The 22,937-nt window shown below is 44.1% G+C and overlaps 1 protein-coding gene across 1 annotated transcript; it reads left to right on the top strand.

The window, feature by feature from the left end:
* The first annotated feature begins 5,227 nt into the window (after positions 1-5,227).
* On the top strand, positions 5,228-17,358 carry LRPAP1 (LDL receptor related protein associated protein 1). The gene is made up of 8 exons (XM_075420427.1): positions 5,228-5,445; positions 9,574-9,718; positions 10,058-10,182; positions 11,583-11,703; positions 12,607-12,765; positions 13,314-13,396; positions 16,151-16,327; positions 16,639-17,358. The coding sequence occupies exons 1-8, from the start codon at positions 5,266-5,268 to the stop codon at positions 16,702-16,704; spliced, it is 1,056 nt and encodes a 351-aa protein (XP_075276542.1). The 5' UTR covers positions 5,228-5,265; the 3' UTR covers positions 16,705-17,358.
* Positions 17,359-22,937: the final 5,579 nt, after the last annotated feature.

Here is a 22,937-nt window from a genome sequence, read left to right as displayed (position 1 = left end):
TAGATAATCTAAATCTACTCTTATTCAGTCTAAAGCCCCCTCTTGTCCTGTCACCACATGCCCTTGTAAAAAGTCCCTCTCCTGCTTTCTTGTAGGCCCCCTTTCAGATACTGGAAGGCTGCAATCATGTCTCACCAGAGCCTTCTCTTCTCGAGGCTGAACAGTCCCAACTCTCTCAGCCTTTCCTCACAGGAGAGGTGTTCCAGCCCTCAGATCATTTTTGTCGCCCTCCTCTGGCCCCGCTCCACCAGGTCCATGCCTTTCCTGTGCTGAGGGCTCCAAAGCTGGACACAGGACTCCAGGTGGGGTCTCACCAGAGTGGAGCAAAGGGGCAGAATCCCCTCCCTCGACCTGCTGGCCACGCTGCTTTTGATGCAGCCCAGGATACGGCTGGCCTTCTGGGCTGCAAGTGCACACTGCTGGGTCATGTTGAGCTTCTTGTCAACCAGCACTCCCAAGTCCTTCTCCTCAGGGCTGCTCTCAATCCATTCTCCGCCCGGCCTATATTTGTGCTTGGGATTGCCCCGACCCAGGTGCAGGACCTTGCACTTGGCCTTGTTGAACTTCATGACGTTCGCACACGCCCACCGCTCAAGACTGTTAAGGTCCCTCTAGATGGTGTCCCTTCCCTCCAGCGTGTTGACCACACCACATAGCCTGGTGTCATCAACAAACTTGCTGAGGGTGCACTCAACCCATTGTCCGTGCCACCAACAAAGATGTTAAACAGCACCAGTCCCAATACCAACCCCTGAGGAATGCCATTCGTCACTGATCTCCACTTGGACATTGAGCCATTGACCACAACTCTTTGAGTGTGACCATCCAGCCCATTCCTTATCCTCTGAGTGGTCCATTCGTCAAATCCATGTCTCTCCAACTTAGAAGCAAGCAGGTCATGTGAGACAGTGTCACATGAGTTGCTCTTTCCTTATCCACCAGTGCAGTAACCCCATCGTGGAAGGTTACTAAATTTGTCAGGCACGATTTGCTCTTAGTGAAGCCACGTTGGCTGTCATCAGTCACATCCATATTTTCCATGTGCCTTAGCATAGTTTCCAGGAGAATCTGCTCCATGATCTTGCTGGACACAGAGGTGAGACTGACTAGCCTGTAATCCCCGGGTCTTCCTTTTTACCCTTTTTAAAAACACGCGTTATTTTTCCCCTTTTCCAACCACTGGGAACTTCACCGGACTGCCAAGACTTCTCAAATATGATGGGTAGCAGCTTAACATCTTCATTTGCCAATTTCCTCAGAACTCGCAGATGCACCTCATCAGGTCCCACGGACTTGTGCACCTTCAGGTTCCTTAGATGGTCTCGAACGTTCTCCTACAGTGCACAATTTCTCTGTATTCCTCCCAGGCTACCTGTCCTTGCTTCCACCCTCTGCAGGCTTCCTTTTTGTGCTTCAGTTTGTCCAGGAGCTCCTTGTTCATCCATGCAGGCCTCCTGGCATTTTTGCCTGAATTTCTTTTTGTTGGAATGCACCGCTCCTGAGCTTGGAAGAGGTGATCCTTGATATTAACCAGCGTTCTTAGGCCCCTCTCCCCTTCAGGGCTTTATCCCATAGTACTCTACTGAGCAGATTCCTGAAGAGGCCAAAGTCTGCTCTCCTGAAGTCCAGGGTAGTGAGCTTGCTGCGCACCCTCCTCGTTGCCCTAAGGATCTTGAACTCCACCATTTCATGACCACTGCAGCCAAGGCTGCCCTTGAGCCTCACATTCCCCACCAGCCCCTCCTTGTTGGTGAGAACAAGATCCAGCATAGCACCTCTCCTCATGGGCTCCTCTGTCACTTGGAGGAGGAAGTTATCATCAATGCGCTCCAGGAACCTCCTGGATTGCTTATGCCCTGCTGTGTTGTCCCACCAACAGATATCGGGATGGTTGAAGTGCCCCATGAGGACCAGGGCACGTGAACCAGGGCTGCTCCTATCTGTCTATAAAGGCCCTCATCTGCTCGGTCTTCCTGGTCAGGTGGCCTGTAGCAGACCCCCACTATAATGTCACAAGTTCCTGCCCTGCCTTTAATCCTGACCCATAATCTCTCAGTCGGCTCCTCATCCATCCCCAGGCAGAGCTCCATGCATTACAGTTGGTCACTGACACAGCGGACAACACCCCCTGCTCGTCTCCCCGGCCTCTCCTTCCTAAAGAGCCTGTATCCTTCCATTCCAACCCTCCAGTCATAGGAGGCATCCCACCACATCTCTGTGATGCCAATGAGATCATAGCCCTGCAGGTGTGCGCACGTCTCTAACTCCTCTTGTTTATTCCCCATGCTGCATTCATTTGCATTGAGGCATTTAAGTTGGGCCCCCCATGGAGCTGTTATACTGGCTGGAGTTCCTTTGTGCTGCCCTTCAGGTGCTCTCCTGCTGACCTGTGATCCTTGTCCAGGCTCCGGGCATCTACTACTGTGACCAGCATCAAACTGATAGCAGCGGGATGGACCGAGGTTCCCCTCCCCTGGCATCTTTAGTTTAAAGCCCTCTTCACCAGCTTGGCAAGCCTATGGACTGAAGATGCTCTTCCCCTTCTCTGACAGATGGATCCCATCAGCCCCCAGTAGAGCCGGTTTTTCAAAGCAATTCCCATGGTCTAAGTAGCCGAACTCCTGGCTGTGACATCAGTCCTGTAAACATTTGCTGATTTGCCAGATTCGAGTAGCCCTTTCAAACCCCTTCCCTTTGACCAGGAGGACTGACAAAAAAACTACCTGCACTCCAGATACCCTTACTGCCGCTCCCAGGGCTCTGTCATCCTTCTTGATAGTCCTCTGACTTCTTCTGGTCCTATCATTGGTGCCCACGTGAAACAACAGCAATGGATAATAGTCAGTGGACTGTACAAGGCTTGATAGTCTCTTGGTGACATCCCTGATACCAGCCCCCAGCAAGCAGCACACCTCTCGAGAGTGTGCATCGGGTCGGCAAATGGGTGCCTGTGTACCTCTAACAAGAGACCTGCCTACTACTATCGCCCAAGGAAAATGTCAAGATGTTCAGGAGGGTGAAATCTAGAGTGGTTACCACCAAAATGGTATTATTTACTCACTGTCAAAAATAGGCAACGTACCAGGACTGAAGTTGGTACGCAAAGGTACTGTGGTAACTCAGATGAAGCTACAGGCAAACCTTGACTATGTGGAGACCGATTTATAAATTATTCTATTCTTATTCTGTAATATTTAATAATCAAAAGTTGTGAGGTTGTTATAGACAAAAGGTCAACTACTGGAAAAAAAAAACCACTCCAAAATCCAGAAAGTAGAAAATGCTAGACTTCATAGATGAGAGCAGAACTGTACAGAAATCTGTAACTGGGGGAAGTTTTGAATTAGGTAGTACCCGAGCTTATTTATCTTGTTTGCTGCTACATTCTTCAGAAAGGCATTATACTATTGCTTCTCTTCCAGACGGATAGGGAAGGAAAAGTTAGTCTTTCATTGAACGAGCACTCTTCCAAGATATCTGCTAAGATGTGGTTAATTTGGTAAAGCACTAAATAGTGCTAGGATCTAGATTAATCTTCTTCTAAATGAGGAAAAGTATAGTTATAGCACAGATATAACAGGTGCCTGATATCTAAGATTAATCAAGAAATACGGTTATGATTAGATATCTTGGTTTGGGCTTCTTTTCCTGTCATCATTTCACTACACTTCAATGTGTACTTCAATGATCACTGCAACTGCTCTTCATTGTAATGTATACCACAATACTTTTGCCTGCTTCTACAACTTAATCTTATAGCAACAGCTTCTAGGTTCATATAACTGAAAATCTCTGCATTGACTTAGGAAAATGTGGAAAAGACGTTTATATTGCTTACACGGCAAAAATGAGAGTCCAGTAAAAATCCTCCCCAAGGCATTGTTTTCAGAAATCTCATTATAGTTTAGGCAATCTATTTGTTTTCATACGACTGATTTATAATGCATGAAGGCTTGGTGTTGACAGTACTAGAGAGTTCTGCTTTAATTTGCTCAAGGTCACACATGAGATCTGAGGTGAATTTATGAAGTGAACTTTTTCCTCCACCACCAGCTAGGCTCAGGAAAGAAACCCCACCACTACCTTTCTAAACAAACTCCACACAGAAATGCTCGGCTATGCTGAAGACCCCATATTACACAAGCTTTGCAGTGCGCAGAAGAGTATTCATCAAGAAGACAAGAGAAGGAAGAGCTTTCTCCACTGCTTCCCCCTCAGGAACACCCACTTAGAGTGTGCTCTGCATCTCCTGCACTTCTTTCACAGCTGCATTCAAATTTAGCAGATTTTTTAAAAACTGGAGAGGATATAAACCAACCCTGGATTAAATATTGGGCATTTTCATAGTATCAATGTTTTTTTCTTAATACAGCTTGACTTAATCCCCTCCAGAGATTTCCCGTTGTCTACTGCACTTTTTGGCTGAAGACGAAGTGCTGCGAAGGGAGGCTGGCACCATGCAGAATGGGGCACTCCTGCCCAAGAGCTGCCCTCTCGGCACACACCACCAACCTCAGGGCCATACCCATCAGCTCACCCCTCAATAACAACCCCATCTACCCATTCTTACGTTTCTCACAACCCTCTTTCTCCCCACACCATCAAACCCCTCTGTGCTGTCCTGGGCAGAGGCATCCTCCAGTGCCACCTCCAAGGGCGGACAGCGTCCTTCTTCCCCTCACAGGGAGTAACGGGAACCTGCTCTCCACTCTTGCCTTCCACCCCCTCCTAACCTGCTTTTTCTTTATACTCGTGAACATTGTACTAATATCTGAAAACTTTGCTCAGTCAGAGGGCTGGTGTTCAAACCCATCATGTCCCCTTTTCTTCCCATAGCTGATAGCAACACCTCGCTGAAGGACACACAGGGTGCAGGAGAGCGTTCGCTGTAGCTACCACAGGCTTCAAAAAAAAAACCACTCAGGAGAACTGCCACATTCAGCATACTTCCACATTTTGTGGAGCAAACATTCAGGAGAATGACACAAAGCCACCTAGGGAGAAACAGCCCAAAACTCATTCTTCTCACGCTCCCTAGACCCCAAAACAGACGCTAAATTTCCGACCTAAAATTGGATTTTTAAGCTCTTTTCTTCACAGCTGCACCCCACGCCCTCACCCAGGAGGAGGGCGGAACCCGCACCTCAGCGGCCGCCCGCCGGGGCGGGAAGCCGTACGGCATGCCGGGACTTGTAGTCCCCCGGGCAGCTGCGGGCGGGAAGCCGCACGGCATGCCGGGACTTGTAGTTCGCCGGGTAGCGCGACATGGCTGCGCCGAGGGCGGTGGCAGCTTTGGGCGCCGCGCTCCTCCTTGCCGCTGGCGCCCAGGCTAGCAAATACTCCCGGGAGGCCAACGAGGGGCTGGCGGCCGCTGGCGCCAAGCGGCGGGAGGCCGGGGAGTTCCGGGTGGTGAGGCTGAACCAGGTCTGGGAGAAGGCGCAGCGGGTGAGTGAGGCGGCGCGGGAGGAGCGGGACGATGGCGGCGCTCTGAGGAGGTGCTGCGGGAGGGCTCGTGAGGAGACCCCAGGGTCGGGCTTGGCCGCTTCGGACCCGCGTTCTCCGTCAGCCGCCCCGGGAGCTGGGTGACGGCGGGGGGAGCGGCTCGGGCGGCGCTTGGAGCGGGGAACTTGGGCGTGAGGAGGTGCCGAGGCTGTCCGGCCCCGCGTTGCCTCGCCAGGCCCCGGCGTGGTGTCGGGCCTGTGGGCTGCAGTGGCTTTTGCTGAGTTCTCAGGGCTGACGGGCAGCTCGGAGCAGGACCCGCACAGCTCAGCTCCCGGGGGGCCGCGCAGGCGGCTGGGACCAGCAGAGCTGTGTAATAGCAGAGCTGGCTGTGTAGTCTCCTCTCAGGAGCTGTCTCCTTCCCCTCTCCTGCCATGTCGTATGCCCATGTCATGGGAAGCGTTGATGTTCCCAGGTTTAAATCCGGCAGTTAAATCTCATGCCCAGGAAATGGCAGAGAGAGTGAAGTCCCTCTGGTACCATGGAGGGTTTGAGACTGGTTCCTGCACTCGCTGTTGCATGCTTTTAGCCCTTTTGTTACGGGGCGTGATGCTCTCCTTTGTCTGAAGGCAGTGGCCTGAGTTCCTCCTTTGCACAGGACAGGAGCTCACTGCGCAGGAGGGTAAGAAACCCTCCACCTTGGTGGTTGTGTCAGCTGTGGTATTTCATTTATACCAAGTGATGTAGGCACATGTGGGAGGACCAGCAAATGGATGTCGCCATTCCCAGATGAGAGCCTTAATTTTGATGGTGATACTTGAGTTTCACTGTGAGCTGAAAAAATATTGATTTAAAGTGAAAATACAGTAAAAATAATCAGTTACAGTGGAAATATTTAATTACAGCAAAGCAGAACAGCTCCAACAGGAGGGGAGGAGTGCACTGCACACCCATATTCATGTCATAAATATTGTAGAGCATGGAAGTTAGGATTGTGGCTGGTAAAGGTTCACTTCTTTCAGGCAAAGGAATATAGCTAATATTAATCTTGGATTTCCTGTGTCCTGGATAGGCATTCCTCAGCCTGAGTGATTGAATTAGAGGCAGGAAATCCCTAGGTTTAGTAAAAAAAATAGAACTCCTGCCATAATGCTGTGTGGTTATATCCAGCTTCCCAACATGCCAAAAGAAGGTATTATAAATACCTCATCCCTTAATGGGAAAAGGATGGGATGGGGGATAGGGCAGTGTGTGAAACTCCAGCTGTGAACTGACAGCTGAAGAAGAAACAACATGGAGACTAGAAATAAACTATAATGATAGTATTGTCGGTTTTGTCTGATTTTTCCAATTACAGTCTTTTCTATTTTTCATACCTGGATCTTCTGGAATTCAAATTTGAGATGCTTTACATCGTCTGCATGAAGTCTTGCTGCTCAAGATGCAAAAATGTAAAATGTAAAATGGTGTTAACTCTGTCAGGGTAAAGAACTAAGCTTTAGTAACTTCTATATGTGAGAGACAGCACCTACTTGAACTTAATTTGCCATTATATAAATTTCACTTTTGAGTACAATTGACACCCAGCCTATGTTTTAGAAAGTGATTTTTCAGTGTGTCTGGGCAAGGTTTGAAATAAGAGGAAAACTAAGCCTATGTGTTAGACCTGCTTTGAAATACTTGTGTGTGCTGTTGCTGAACTCTTTCCTTCGTTTTGGTAGTGGTGGAGGTAGTACTAAAAATAAAGAACTCCTTTGTTTTTACATAAAAGATAGATATTGCAATTCAGCATTGCAACAGACAGCTGGGTGAGCAGTCCTTCAAGAAAGCCCCCAAACATCTCTTGGTGGGAACCAGGAGCTGGCAAGCCAGTGTTCCCTCCTGTTTCCCTGAGGGTAGAAGGGAGGGAAGGTTTGATCTTTCTTCAGCATCCCTCTGCATAGGTACATGTTTTATTCAAAAACTTTAAAAAGTTATGTTAATACCAGAGTTGTTCTTAGCCAGACCTTCATTCTATAGTTATTTGAACCAATGACAAATACTCTGTAGGTTTCACAAGGTACGTGGTTTGGCCTGCTGGTCTCTAACAGTTGATCTACTGTGCTGAGGTTGTTGCCATTGGTGTAGTTCTAGCATCGCTTGTTATAACGAGATGTCTCCAGTCTTTCTGTTTAGAAGTTCTGATATTCTTCTCTGGAGCTTTTAGAAAATGTTAAATGAGGTTGCACTAACTGCAGAGGAGTATCTAACATAAACTGTATTGTGTAATCTTTTATACATTAGTGTGTCTCTGATGATAAATTTGTACATTTAAAAGATTTTGTTGTCCTATATTTACATTATTTAGGAGTTGAATTAGTTGTTATCTGAGTTACTGCTGGTGATTTTTTTCCTTGATTTGCTCAGCCTTACAACATCTTAAAGTCCATGCTATTTGAATGCTGACATTGGAGCACAGAACTACGGAGAAGTTCAGTCATTTCCTTCACTATTTGTAGGAATAAATCTTCCTCCTGAAGCATCAGAACATGATTCTTGTGAGCAGAGCAGTGTTACCTGGTGCCAGTGCAGCACTGACACTCTGGCTGCCCAGGCTATCCTGCTCCAAAAAAGCAAATAAGTACATAGCTGCTCCAAAAAAGCAAATAAGTACATGAATAAGTTTTTTTGACTTTACACGTACTAAAAATTGCAGCTGAAGTGGTTCCTGCTAAGTGCTTAGCTTTTATCAGTTCCCCAGAAGTACACTGTGTAGAAGACAATAGGGAGGCTCCTTTGCTTAGTATTAGATCAGAAGTTTTAATGTGTTCTATTAATTTTATATTTACTTGTGATTCTGACTACTCTGGATTTTAGTAAATTATTTCAGTAAGCTAAGTGCAACATGCAGAAAAAAACATTAGTTTAAAAATTAAAATAATTGTATTCAGTAGCACAAGACTAATATGACCCTAAGCTGAAAGCAGAAACAATATTGTGCATCAGTTCCTGAATTCCTGTCAATAAGAATTTAGTGCGTTAGCTCAGAAGAACAACATTTTTCTTAATTATTTTCAGATAACTTGCTGATATTCAAATGAATGGCTGAATCTTGTCAGTATCATTCTGATGTTTAAAAATAATGCTGAGTTCTGAGTCTGTGTTTATTAAATGTACTGCTTTCTCACTGAAAATGAGGAATTTTATAATCTGTCATCTGTTCTTCATTACAAAAAAACCTTCCAGTCGGGAAGTTCAAAAGATTAGGCAATGCTGCTTAGCCAAGTACATAGTAGTCATTGTCTCTGTTCCTGTTTTCCCTGTATTTGACAAAATTTCAAGCTGACCTAGCGCTTTTTTTCCCCCCCACCCCATTGCATTAGCCTAAATATGTTATGTTTTTGTTCTTTTATGTGGGACAGGAGTACCTGTAGGTTGTGTATGTTCTTAATGCACATAAACCATGTTAAGAAATGATCTTAGAAATGCATGCACTTTGATAGTAAAAATTGCTGAGAAGTGGTTCTTTGACCTGCAAGGCCATGTTCATTGTCCCGGTAGTCTGCAAAACCAAACTGACAAAATTTACTGACTCCCTATAACTGTGTGGTCCACAAGAAAGCACATGTGTTGGCAATGACATATTGTTTGAGACATTTGATTGTTACTGCTTTTTGTGAATTAGTGAAACTGAACTTTTTTTTAATTTTTTTTTTACATTCTTTGTTATTGGTACTGGACATTTTTAAAGTAGAATAGTTTTTACAAGGTGGTCCCATTAAAAGTGGAGGAAAAACCCCACTGAAGTATTACTTGAAGGAACACCAAAGAAAGACACAATTTTTTAACTCTTACGTGATTTCACTGTTACCCAAGTAGCTGAAGAGCTGAGAAAGAAGGCTACGGAATCACTGTCTGTTACCACTAGTATTCTGGGGGCATTGCCCTGTTCATAGGCAAGAGATATTATGTATGCAGTAGCTTAAGGCCCTTAAATTCAGATGGATACATAGAGTAAAAGAAAACAATGCTGTGCTGTATTGGCTATGCATCTATACTGGCTTCTGAGGTAACATTGCAGCAAGAGGTGACTTCACATTGCAGCAAGAGGTGACTCCAAGTAACTGAATACAAACCTTTCTCTGTTCTTGTTAGCTTCATCTCTCTGCTGTGAAACTGGCGGAGTTGCACAGTGATCTAAAAATACAAGAAAAGGATGAGCTAAGCTGGAAAAAACTGAAGGCTGAAGGGCTAGATGAAGATGGAGAGAAAGAAGCCAAACTTAGACGCAACTTAAATGGTAAGGTATATCTTTGCAGAAGGAGGTTAAACTTTGCATCAGACATGTGCGTGGTTAGATAGCTGTGTTTGAACCATTGAATACTAGGTTGTCTTTCCAGACACTGAGTACACGAGTTCTTTGCAGGTAACTAGGGAGCTGTGGAGGCTAACAAGTTCCTTTGCTCCTTCTTGTTTTCAGAAGAGGTCGTTAAACCTGGGACCTCTGTGTCTTAAACTGTTAGCTTTTCCACTGTGAGCTGCAAAATCTAGCTCTGCAAGTCAAGGATTTAAGCAATCTCTCATCTTCCATACATCTGTACTTGGTTCTAATGTTTCTGTATCTTCTATTCCCCTGAAGTCATTATGACTAAATATGGAATGAATGGAAAGAAGGACTCTCACCTAGTTGATACCAACTACATTAAAGATGGTACAGAAAGCGATACACTAGAGGATCCAAGACTGGAGAAATTATGGAGCAAGGTGAGTAAGATTTCCAGGAACCAGAGTGTAGGAAATCAGTGTTTCTTCGCTGAACTGTTTTCTGTGTCTTCTGAGAGCCCCCAGACTTGGAATTGAATAGCTTTACTACGCTGTCTTTAAGTACTGGCCAAGCTGCTGTGCTCTGTAGCTCACATCTTTGTGCCCTGAGGGCATCCCACCTGCATCCAGCTCAGCATATGTGGCAGGTTCTCTTTGCCAAATAAAGCACCCACATCAGTCTGCATGGAGGAGATAAGATCCTGGGTCCACTGAGGACAAACAGAGCTTTTCCTCAAATTTCACTGAATTCATGATTTTCCTTTTTGACTGTTAGGCTGTGTGGTAGTATACCTTTGTTGTTTTTCCTGTTTTTCGTGTTTCTGTTTCTGGTCTTTTTTTAAAAGATGCCTGTAAAATAGAACCATTTCATGGAGTGTTTAGAAGTTAAACGTGTGGTGGGGGATGTTAAATAACAATTTTCCCAACCTGCTATTCAAGTGAAATTTTCCAGGATTTGCATTAATGCATAAAAAAATAGAAAGTGTACTGTCAGTCTGGACAGTTAAAACTGGTGAGGTCATAATCATCAAAAATTAACTGATTCAGATTTTAAGAAACAGGTAGTCAAGTAAGGCAAAGAATTCTTGCAGCAGTCTAGTGCAGTGGTAGGAAAGCAGAGAAAAATATTTACTGGGTTTTAAAATGTTAGTGTAAGCAGGAATGTCTCTGTCAAGGGACATGATGTCATGTGCTTTGAGGAACAGTAAAGCGCATCAGATAGAAATATTCCCTAAGCGAAAAAAAAAGGGAATTGGGCTGAACACGTATCAAAAGCATTCACTTTTGATCATGCATTGCAGCAAGTCAGTCACCAGATTTGTGGGCAGTGTTGCAGCTGTCTGACATGGGCTTCTCTAATTGCTAAAAAGTAGTCCAGTGAGGAACAAATCACTGCAGAGCAAACGCACGACAGTGATAAAATCTTCACTTGCCTGTAGAGTAAGATTTCTTCTGTAAAGACTGTGCTTGATACCAGGTTGCATCCCTCATGCGAACAGTCCCCTCACAGTTGCATGTGGAGCTCTATGGCCCTTATTTCTGTATCAAATTGTTTCCCATAGAATAGAAATGACAGACACTTTTCACTGGGTAGTCCATAGCCAGTCTAGCTTTATAAGTCTGAAGCAAACTGCCTTTTGACATGATTAAAGCCACCATATCCATCAATGTCTAAACTCTGCCCTCATACTCATGTAAAAGAATTTCAAACAAAAGATCTTAAGGAAAAGGTGGACTTAATAATTTTCTAAACCTGGTGGGAAGTGGGAAGAAGTTTTGGCAGTTGAGTGCACTTAAAAGCACTTGGCCTGGGAAGCACAATGAGCTCATGTTTCTTTCAGGCCAAGACCTCTGGGAAGTTCTCTGATGAGGAGTTGGATAAGCTTTGGCGAGAATTTAAGCATCACAAAGAAAAGATTCGTGAATACAATATTCTGCTGGAGACTGTGAGCAGAACAGAAGGTGCCTGAACATTTCTCTGATGTTTCAAGATCAGTACAACTCTTTTCTTTGCCCATTGGCTCCACTGTTTCCAAGTTTCTTTGAAATTCCTGAAGTCTGACGTTTCTGTCAGAACAGCTTGCAGCTGCTGACATTTTCTAGATACTTGCTGTGTTCTGCATTAGCTGCCAAAAATCTTGCCAGCTAGTGAAAATGTTTTCTCATTCTGCCTGCGTTTCAAGCAGAGAAGATGCCATCAGGTTAGCAATGGTGGCCATAGTCGTTTACTAGAAATTCTGCATCAAGCATAGATGCACTGCTGCAAAATGTGATTCTGAAGTCTGCAGAATATGCATGTTTTATCTCACCAGCTGGGAACCCAAGAGGATATCTTTGAATATCTTGGGCACTGAGCCTGAGGTGTATTAAAGCATCGGGGATCTGAATCCAGCCTGCTGTACTAATCCTTGCTAAAATTTTGTTAGAGCCAAAGTATTCTAAGGCTTATAGGCAGTTTGATGTTTGCATTGTACAGTCCAAGTTGGAAGCTACTGGCAGTCACTTCAACAGCAGATGTCCTGACTGGTTTGTAAAATGCCCAGGGAAGAGGGCATAGGACTCATCAACCATCCCTGTTTCATTTCCTTGGGATATTGCCAACCTAGGAAAATAAGAACATTTCCTCACTAAAATCTTGGCTGGTGGCCAGCAGGAATGAAAAGGCTGTAATATTCTGTAATATCGCCCACCAGAGCACAGAGGAGCATTGATCTTAATATTGACCTGCAAAAGGAATTACTGCTACTTACAGCTCAAATGCTAAGAACTTATCATCTTACATTCACCTCATATATGGGGGATTTCTGGAACTTTTTACCTGTCAGGGTTTGGCCCACAATCAATAGCACTTTTCTTCTTCAACAGATATCCACAAGAATGTTATCAACCCATCTGAAGAGAACCTGGTGAAAGAGGAAATCTTGCACAACAAACACAGAGAACTCAAAGACAAGCTAAGAAGCATCAATCAGGGGTTTGAGCGTTTGCGTAAAGTCAGTCACCAGGGATATGACACAACCAGTGGTATGATACGGTGGTTTTTTATGCTTATTTGGGATTAATTTAATTAAAAAAAAAAAAAAAAAAAACTAAAAATCAGTGGACTAGTGATAAGATGTAGTCACAGTATCACAGTACATGGTGTGACCACAATGGGCTGAAGAGATACAGCCAGCCTTTCTGTTTAGAAGCCCACACTTAGAGGCCTAATGAAGGGAGAACAGCCTGTAGCGACCATAGTTCTGTCTTCCATGCCCCCAGGAGAAGGGATGTTAAGCCTGCTGCCCCAGGAGGACAGCTAAGTGAGACAACATGCAGGGCAAGCAGGGCTATTATTCAGTTCCAAGGGTTATTGGGTTTTTTGCTTTTTAAAAATTATTTGCTACAGCAATACTATAATTTTAAGTACTTCGATTTTTCTCCCTTTTCATTTAAACAGACATATTAGTAATGCAGTGCTTAATATATCTGTGTTGTGTGTGTGTATGTGGGAAAGCATGCTCATCTTGCATAGAAGCTGGGCATAAAAGCATTGTGTCCAGATTTTCATTTAGTGGTATGTGTTTGTTTAGAATTTGAAGAGCCAAGAGTGATTGATTTGTGGGACATGGCCAAATCGGCCAATTTCACTGAGAAAGAACTTGAATCTTTTCGGGTAAGTAGAATTCCAGTTAGATCTCTTATCACAGAATCACAGAATGTTCGGGGTTGGAAGGGACCTCTGTGGGTCATCTAGTCCAAGCCCCCTGTCAAAACAGGGTCACCTACAGCAGCCTGCAGGGGACCTTGTCCAGGTGGGTCTTGAATATCTCCAGAGAAGGAGACTCCACAACCTCCCTGGGCAGCCTGTTCCAGTGCTCCGTCACCCTCAGAGGGAAGAAGTTCTCCCTCTTGTTTGGATGGAACTTCCTGTGCTTCAGTGTGTGCCCATTACCCCTTGTCCTGTCGCTGGGCACCACTGAAAAGAGTTTGGCCCCATCCTCCTGACACCCACCCTTGAGATATTTATAAGCATTTATAAGGTCCCTTCTCAGCCTTCTCTTCTTCAGGCTGAACAAGCCCAGCTCCCTCAGCCTCTCCTCTTAGGAGAGATGCTCCTGTCCCCTCATCATCCTTGTAGCCCTAAATACCTTATGGAAAGGTATTTTCCCACATAAACACTCGATATTACTCTGAGTGCAGCCACTTCTGTATTGCACTTCAGACACCATAAAAGAAAGTCATGCTTCTTTCGTAATATTTCAAATATATAAACATGTATGGAATTAGTCATATGCATGGTTCTGTTATAATCAGCAAAATGAAAATTCTGAATCCTGTGAAAGAAAGTGTTGCATATTTTAAATCTTTGAAAGATCTGCTTGTTTGTTTCCAGTGCACCAGATTTCCCTCTCTTACCCCATGTCTTAATGTAATTACTTCTTGTGGAAGCAATGTAGTCTATATACCCAGAAATTCCCTTCTCATGCCCCACCTCTTGCACTGCTAACTTCCTGTGTTGAACTGACCCAAAAGTACCATGATAAAGACTGCTTTCCAAGGATATATTATAGAAATTAATTCCTGCGGGGTTCATATTGGTTTTATTTAACTCAAATTACCTTGAGAAAACAGTTGTTTTTTTTTTTTTTCATCTGACTCTTGCCTGTTCATCAGAACAGACTTTGATTGATAGCCTGGAGAAGTAACTCTTCAGGGCTGCTTCATGGAGTTGCATGTACTTACAGTGTTGTCTTAAACTTCAAGACATGGCTAGGGACACCTTGAACTTCTTTTCTGGATAATGTAATGAGAGAGTTTTAACTGCCCAGGACAGGGATTGAAATCTGTCTCTCTGAAATATCAAAGATGCATTGTATTTCTTTTAACTCGCATGCAGCCTGATTCTCATATGAAGCAAATATTTTGATTACACTGATTTCAATGATCCTGCTTTTATGAGTGTTGGAGGAAAGCCTGCTGAAACCTGCAACAAGGCTTCTGCTGACCTCAGTGGGAGATTTTGGTCAGGACTGTACAACTTCATGAGAGGTACATTTGGCCTTCATATCTGCCGCAGTGAAAAAGAAGAACCCAATTCCATAAGCAAGAACACATACCTGCTTATTAATTTTACTGTTCTAGTAGAAGGCTTCCTTTGTGCAAACCCTCTTCACCAGACCAAACCTGTCTTGTTATTGTGTTGGGACATCTTAAGAAAAGTAAGGCACTAAGAATCACAATGGAACATCTGTCTATTTAAAAAGTCCATGAAAGCAGAATTAAAGAAATCATGTGCCAATTCCATTCAGCCTTGTTTGAGCAGCTGAAGTTGTGTCTTCTCCTGACTGGCCACAGTACCAACCTTCGTAAGGGTTTCGTAATGGAAGACACAAGTGCTGCTCTGCTGCTACGTCACCTGAGAGGAGCAGCTAAAATGATTTATGAGAGCAGTAAAACCCCAAACTGGGTTCCTGTACGGAGTACCTAAGACAGACTGGAGTGTTCTACAGCAATAGGAAACTATTTTCTTGTCAGAAATGTTGAAAACAAAAGCCATTTGCTTTAAAAACTGAGTATCTGTTAGAATGATGGATTTTTATTTTTTTAAATTGTCTTGAAATGAGGGGAATTTTGTCAGCCACCAGGACTGAAACACTCCAGTGGCCAAAATTAAGTGGGCTCTGTCAAATGGGGATTTCACTGCAAGATTTGTCCAAGTTTTTCTCAATGTAATGCATAGAACTGCTGCCATAAGTGGCATAACAGTTTGAACTGTTCAGATCCTCTTCACAGAGGACATGTCCTGAGACACAGAGAAACTGAATTTACTGCCTTGAAGTAGCAAAACAAGAGCATGCTTTGGTGGGTAGAGACATTACTTGTTCTCTGGTTCCCCTTGTGGTGTACCGGGTTATCTGAGGACCATGTCTGATAAACACCACATTTAGTCTGGCCACTGTCTTTAGGACAAACTAGGAGGTTTTTTGTTAATTTATTAATTTCAGATTCACCATAGCAGACTGCAAACCCAGAAAATGTTTAAGTCTGAGCAGAAAATAGCAAATCCAGGACCTGATTTTTAAAAAGAAGCTTCTCTTAAAAGTTGTCTGTCTCCCTCCCCCAAGTCCACTATTCTCATGTATAAACCTTTATTTGGTATACATAGCTATCATCTCCTAGCACCTGACAGCCATCAGCAGTCTCCTTTTGAGGACTTTGCAGTGGGTCGTTTTCAGCACCTGCCTTCAAAATTGGACATCTGGGTAGTGATGATAATGTGTTGTCCAGACATTCTCAAGAGGCAGGGAACTGAAAAAGCTCTCTGTGCTTGGCTTAGTAGAATAGTATTAGGGATGTCTTGGCAAGAAAAGAGAGAGGAAGCTTTGGAAAGCAAGTCCTGTGAAGCTCTGTGTATTTATTGTCTTAGGAGGAACTGAAACATTTTGAAGCAAAAATTGAAAAACACCATCATTATCAGAAGCAGTTAGAGATTTCACACCAGAAACTGAAACATGTAGAGGGGACTGGAGATAAGGATCATCTGAACAGAAACAAAGAGAAATATGCCATGCTGGAAGAAAAGACAAAAGAACTCGGATATAAGGTCTGTATAAATCCAGTGTACATACATGTTGGAAGTTTAACTCAGTAGTGGAGGGTATGTGGATTATCCAGTGCTGATTTTTAATGCAATTTGAATGACTTCCAGATAGGAAGTTTAAGGCACACCTGTGCTCCATGTTTAGTACAGGGTACACATAACTGTTTTTTGTAGACCTGATTCTAAAATGCCTGAAATCTCCCTGGTCTCTGCCCGTCCTGTTGTCATATATACTGATAGCAAAATCTGAATATATGATATTGATAATTCATTGTCTTACTAAAATTTATTTGATATGTTTTGTTTTCTGCTAGGTAAAGAAGCACTTGCAAGATTTATCCAGCAGAATCTCTCAAGGCCTTCAACATAATGAATTATAAAACTTTGTTCACTTTCGTGGGATGAATCTGTTAGTACAAAACAGATAATTTGTTTTTTGAACAGGATTTACCAAGGAGTCCTTCCGAAATAGTAAGGATTGAACAGTGTTGTCCTGTAAGAAAATTTTTTTGGTCCACTTAATTGTCAGTTTTGTATTTGCACTATCAAATCATTAGACTATGAATTTAAGTAGCACATCTCATATCATCTAAATCTTACATCTGAATCAAGTAACAGCCTTTGAAATAAGCAGTCATGTCAAAAGGAAAAATATGTGAACTCTTGAAGAATTCCTGCCAGTAAAAAAAGCTGGTAGTCAGGAGAGGTATTGTGTTCAGTGAAAGCAAACACTGAGGTACAGGAAGTTAAAACAGAGGCCAGAAAAGTCTTTTAGTGCCTGGCCTAATATGTTTCCTACTGAAGGTAACAAAAATATTTCTACTGACTTTGAGCAGTGGCTCAGAGCTGCACTGTATATGAATCTTTCGTGTGAGAGGGGGAGGAAGAGTAAGGAGGGAGCAAGTATTGAGGTCAATTCACATGATTTAGTTATACACTAACACATCTGAAGTTACTGAATGTATGTGTACAATTACCGTGTTCATGGTTGCTTGGTTTTGTTACGCTTAGTCATTAAAAAAATCAGAACAAGATACTGGTGAGGCTTTTTTTTGTTCCCTCTCATTTAGTGAGAAAGTAACCAGACCTGGTTGTTGAGCATGTTGCTTTATGCTTTAAACTGACATTCACTCGCACATTAGTTTTTAAGACAGAAAGGGTAGTTCTGCACTGTAAGAGTGTGTTTCTATGTTCTGAATAGGCAGAAGGGTCTCCAAAGCAGCTTCTTTCTGAGCACGTATTCCACTACAATCCCCAGTAAAGATGATTATCACTTTCCCTTTCGAGACTAGATTTTTCTGTTCTGCATCAGAACTTTGGCAAACATTAGCCATCTGGGTTGACTTTTCTATAATAATAATGCTGACCCTTTATTTCTAAGAAGTCTTTCACATGAAACTGTTCCAGGAACAAGGTTAAGGCAAAGGTCCAGCGTAGGTAAATCATTACAGCTGCTTGGTTAAGAAGCTCTGTCACTCACACAGTGCAGCGCTGTTGTGTGCTATGTGAGGAAGCTTGCCTCCAGCCCTGCGTGCTGTACCCATTCCATGAGAGATACTGAAGAGATTCGTTCAGTCAGAATCAGCCACTCTGTATAATATTTTTCCAGTTCCTGGGTCCGTGGTGAGTTAGAAGTAGTATGGTCCTGTGTGTAAAGACTACTTTAGAATGTGCAAGTGATCTGAACCAAAACTGTGGTAGCAGTCTTACTTTGAGGTTCTGAATATGTTACTTCGGAGCAGTAAGCTTTTTTTTTTTTTTTTTTACTTTTTTATTTTAATGTAAGCTAACAGTTATTTATATTCCAGAGAATCAGTCCATCATGAGAAACACAGGTTACCATTAATATTAGCAGTCACTTTAGAGATGGTTCAGTTTGTGTAGTTTATGTTGCACGTCCCCTTTGGTTAGTAAGCTAAAAAAAGTAATCCCCAAAATAGCTAAAATCCACTTATGAGAAAACTGGTTTGTTTGTTTCCTAGATGCTCCACACCATTTCTTCCCCAGACTATCACTTTAAGGGCTCTTCAGCCTTCTTTAGCACAGCAGTAGCTGCATTGTCTTACAGGTTTATCTTCATCATTTTCAATTTTTCAAGGTGAATGCAAATAGAAAAGTGTTCTGTACTGTGTGTGGAAGGTGCAGGCTTCGTTATTTCTGTCAGTTTTCCCTTTCGTAGAGTAAGACAGAAATGCACGTGCCACAGGTCGGGTGGGTGGCTGAAGCTTGGATGTGGAGAGGCCCACACCGCTGGCTCCTGGGTGAAGAACCGGAACACATGTCCCGGTTAACATCAGCAGAGGAGAGGAGCTAAGCAAAGCCCTGGAATCTGAGCAGTTCCTGCTCAGCAGCCTTGCGGGGCTGTGCAAGGGCGGAAGAGCTTCTGTGAGCATCTTCAGGTACTGCTGGTGGGGGAACTCTGCTGCGTGAGGGAAAGCAGCGCAAGTGTCTCGGCGTGCCATGAAGGCGGGCAGAAAGCCGGGTGTCATCTTCAGTGTGTACCTGAACTGGAATATGCTTCTTTAAGAATTTCTGAAGGATTTTGGAATAGCACAGGGTGCGGGATTGGCAGCACTCATAACCAGGGTCAGATCAGCAGTGGAAATCGTTGTCTCCAAGTGCAGAGCTGCTTCAGCGCGGGCTGTGACAGAGGCGATGGCTGTACCGCACGGCGGTGGCTGTACGGTGTCCTTACCCACCACGCCGTGACAGTAATCAGGCTCAAAGGCCAGGCAGGCTCCAGCAGAGAATGCCTGGCAAGCACTTTGAAGTACAAGAGGCTGATAAAATATTTACACGTCACAGTAATTTCAAATTGGGAACGATCATCAGTGGCTAAGGTTGGGGAGAGAGGTCAGCACAGTCACCTCACTTTAGTTATTTAACACAGCTGTTAATGAGTCATTGGGCCCAAAGGTTGGTCTCACAAACCTGGAGAAAAAATAGTATACCTGCAGTTGCTGCCTCTGCATCCCTCTTCTCCCTGGAATAGTCTGTGGCTAGGTTGGAGTCTGCAGCAGCATGGAGAAAACATTAGGAATAGCCTCCACTCCTGTCCAGGCTCTTTGGGCCTTTCCCTGCTTTTTGAGGTCTGGAGACAGTGCACAGGCTAGTGGGTTGCAAAGCCTGCTTCCACTCTTGTTTCCGCAGGCTGTACCTCACACGCATCGATACACGTACAAGTCAGTTCATTACTGCAGCTTTTAAGCCTCCAAAGACAATTCGTATGTTATTTACAAGAGTGGGTAGTCTCTGAGACAGTAAAGATTAAAAAAAGAGCTGGAGTCACCACTCTTGTGTTTCTGTAAAGAGCAGCAAAAATACAAAGCCAAGAAAAAAGGTGTAAAGGAAATATGCCTACAGTCCTGTGCCTGGTGGAAGGCAAAGAACGGAGTTCATTGGTGAGACTGCGGGGAAGAGACAGCTGAATAGGAAGGAACCAACAGCCTTGAAATGGTGATTGAACCTTCTCTTCCTTAATTGGTATTTTTTCTGATCCTTTTGTAATTATTCAAATCACCAAGTTTTTCAAACCTCTCTGAGAAACAATTTGAAATACAAAAGTGGGAGCAGAAGAAGGAGGAAAGAACTGTATTTCTTAGGAGAAAAAAAAAGATCAGAACGTTTTATGTTTTATATGGTCTGTCAAATTATGCCCTGAAAAAGAACCTCAATTTAAATAAACGCATCAGTGATTTCACGTAGGACAGATTTTTGTTTATTAAACAGGTTGGGGGTGGAAAAGAGAGGGAAATAAATACACAAGGTGTTAAATAAAACAAAAATAACCAAGTCCTCCTTAAAATAAGCACAATGTCCTATGTGCTGGTAGAGGAGCTGAGATGAAAGAGAAAGCAGTACGCAGACATTAATGCTTATCACGTTCACGTAAAAATAATGGATACATTGATATAACATGTAGATATTTTGTTCCTTCGCTGATGTGTTAACGTATCAGAAAGCTGTACACATCAGTTTTGATAAAACTGATCATTTTCTGTCTCAGAGTTTGCCCGTCAATAGCTGGTCTACTGTAACTTAAACCTGGTGATTTCTATAGGGCAAACTGAGCGTTGAATCACTTTGAAATAAGCCTCCTACTAAAATAAAATGTTATTTAATGTTCAGCAGTTACAGTTTTCCAGGCTACTTACTTTAAAGAGGGAAGGGAGCTACATTTATTTTAGGAAGAAACACACTGGGAACTGGAAACCTGCATACGAAACCAAATAATTTGCAGTGCTTGGCTTTAGATCTAGGAGTCTAACCTCAAAATTCAGATTTCAGTTTCTAATTCAAGAAGACATCTGAACCGGAACTGCTAGCTGAATGGTCCTTCAGTGGGGAAGGAGTCCGTTCTCCAGCCCCAATTCAAACCCAAGTGCTGGGACTCCCATTTACAGCTCCGATTCTGCCCAGTCACAGCGTGGAGTCTTCGTTCACACCAGTTCCTGGGGCCACTGCTGATGCAGTATTTGCCCCACTCTGAAGTTCAAGAAAGCAAAAGAGGAGTGAGAAGAACTATGGGCAAAATGTGATATCTTGGAACGGAGAGGTTTCCACGGCAAGAGCTTAGGAATCAGGGGTTACTGCTCATTGCAGTTCAACGGCAGACGGCTGGCAGTGGGAAATGCAGCAAGTTTATCCCGACTTTTGTTAGGAATTTTTCAGGTTTTACCTTTTTCCTGATCTGTACCAAATTGACAGGGATTCTTACACAAAAAACCCGTTCCAATAGTCTGAACACCTTCCGCACAGGTAAATGCAGCCTGGAACACTCGAGTTACCCTGCTCCAAGCAGCCGATACACTTTATAGGGGATGCATATGCCTTAGACAGTGTATGCATTAGCCTTAGTTCGCGGGTGTTGGTAAACACTTACCACTGATCGATTGTTTCAGGTCTTGTGCAAACTGACCCTCATTCCCCTGCTGAGGAATCAGCTTTGCAGAACTGCGAAACAAAGGTTTCATTTGTGAGGAGTTATTAATTCAGGATAAGAACATGATTTTCCAGAGATATTCCTAAGAATTGTTTTCCTTCTCATTTTATTGCCATCTGTACAAAGAGCTATGCCTGAATTTTGGAGAGAAAAAAAACCCAGCCGACATAACCACCTAGGACATCAGAAGTCCAGACCAAAGGATTGCTGCAGCGCATACCTAGGATTACAGAAGAAACAGGAGTGAACATGCTTAGCCACACACAGACAGTGAGAACAAACATGAGTTCTCTTCAGCTCCCTCAAACCAAGGAACAGAGCGACTCATCCTGCTCGGCTTTGACCGCTTCCAGCTCCCCGGTGATGCTGCGGAGGCTGCGAGCAGGGGTAGCTGACAGCCTCGCTGCTTGGCCAGCAGGTTTTGTGTCACCCGGTTGCTCTTGGCTCTGCCTGCGCGGCTCAGGCCAGGCACCATGCTGAGACGCAGACAGACAGTTCCCACCACCGTCCCAACTGACGATGTGGCCAGCTGCAGGCTGTAACTCGCACCTTGGCCGCTTCTCAGCCGGATGGACAGCGGTGAGAAGGTCTAAACACGTTAAATGTTGTCAGTGTACGTGGGGGCTTGGCCAGAGGTACACACACTGAGAAGAGCATCTAGCGTCAGCAAGTCTCAACAGCAGCCCACCCGGGGCTTCAAGTCCAGTCACCGCCGGAAATGCCTTGTCGCAGCTATCACTTACGGTCACTAGTATTGTGCATTCACCATAAAAAGCACAGAGATAGCAAAAATTCATCTAAGACCAATTCCTGGGCTTTCAGGAGACCCGAGCCGTCTCTAGCAAACCTCCCAGCCTTTGTAAATAACACTGGTATAGCTGAGCACAGGGCTAGATGCACCTTCATAGAATCACAGAATCATTAAGGCTGGAAAACACCTCTAAGGTCATCAAGTCCAACCATCAACCCAACACCACCATGCCTGCTAAATCATGTCCTGAAGTGCCATATCCACACGTTTTGTGAATGCCCTCAGGGCTGGTGACTCCACCACTTCCCTGGGCAACCTATTCCAATGTCTGACCACTCTTTCAGTAAAGAAATTTTTCCTAATACCAAATCTAAACCTCCCCTCATGCAACATGAGGCTGTTTCCTCTCATCCTATAATTTGTTACTTTGGAAAAGAGACCGAGCCCCACCTCGCCACAACCTCCTTTCAGGTAGTTATAGAGAGCGATAAGGTCCCCCCTCAGCCTTCTCCAGACTGAACAACCCTAGTTCCCTCAGCCGCTCCTCATAAGACTTGTTCTCCAGACCCTTCACCAGCCTCGTTGCCTTTCTCTGGATGTGCTTCAGCAACTCAAGGTCCTTCTTCTAGTGAGGGGCCCAATGTCAAGTTAGGGTGCTCACTGTTTCACAGCAGGACCCAGCTCCCGCCATCCCTCACCCAACACACATACTAAGCTTACATATACTTTCCATAGAGGAAAAAAAACAGCCACGGAGGCTAATTCCATCCAAGGTCTAGACCACGTATACAGTACCAACTTGAACCCTTTGCGTGACTTGACGCAGGGGCAGTGAAGCACACGCTGGCACATGTGGAGCGTGATGGTCTGCTGCTTCTGCTACTTTAGCGTGAACACTAGCATTTAACCATCCCACAGCC

The sequence above is a fragment of the Opisthocomus hoazin genome, chromosome 5 (genome assembly GCF_030867145.1).
Source record: "Opisthocomus hoazin isolate bOpiHoa1 chromosome 5, bOpiHoa1.hap1, whole genome shotgun sequence".
Lineage (NCBI taxonomy): Eukaryota > Metazoa > Chordata > Aves > Opisthocomiformes > Opisthocomidae > Opisthocomus > Opisthocomus hoazin.
This window is presented reverse-complemented; position numbering and strand designations above follow the sequence as displayed.

Excerpts from the sequence above, each read along its gene's own strand:
- LRPAP1 (XM_075420427.1), top strand. The coding sequence starts at position 5,266 with ATGGCTGCGCCGAGGGCGGTGGCAGCTTTGGGCGCCGCGCTCCTCCTT. Across the intron at positions 5,446-9,573 it reads TCTGGGAGAAGGCGCAGCGG|CTTCATCTCTCTGCTGTGAA; the intron begins GTGAGTGAGGCG and ends TGTTCTTGTTAG. Across the intron at positions 16,328-16,638 it reads CAAAAGAACTCGGATATAAG|GTAAAGAAGCACTTGCAAGA; the intron begins GTCTGTATAAAT and ends GTTTTCTGCTAG.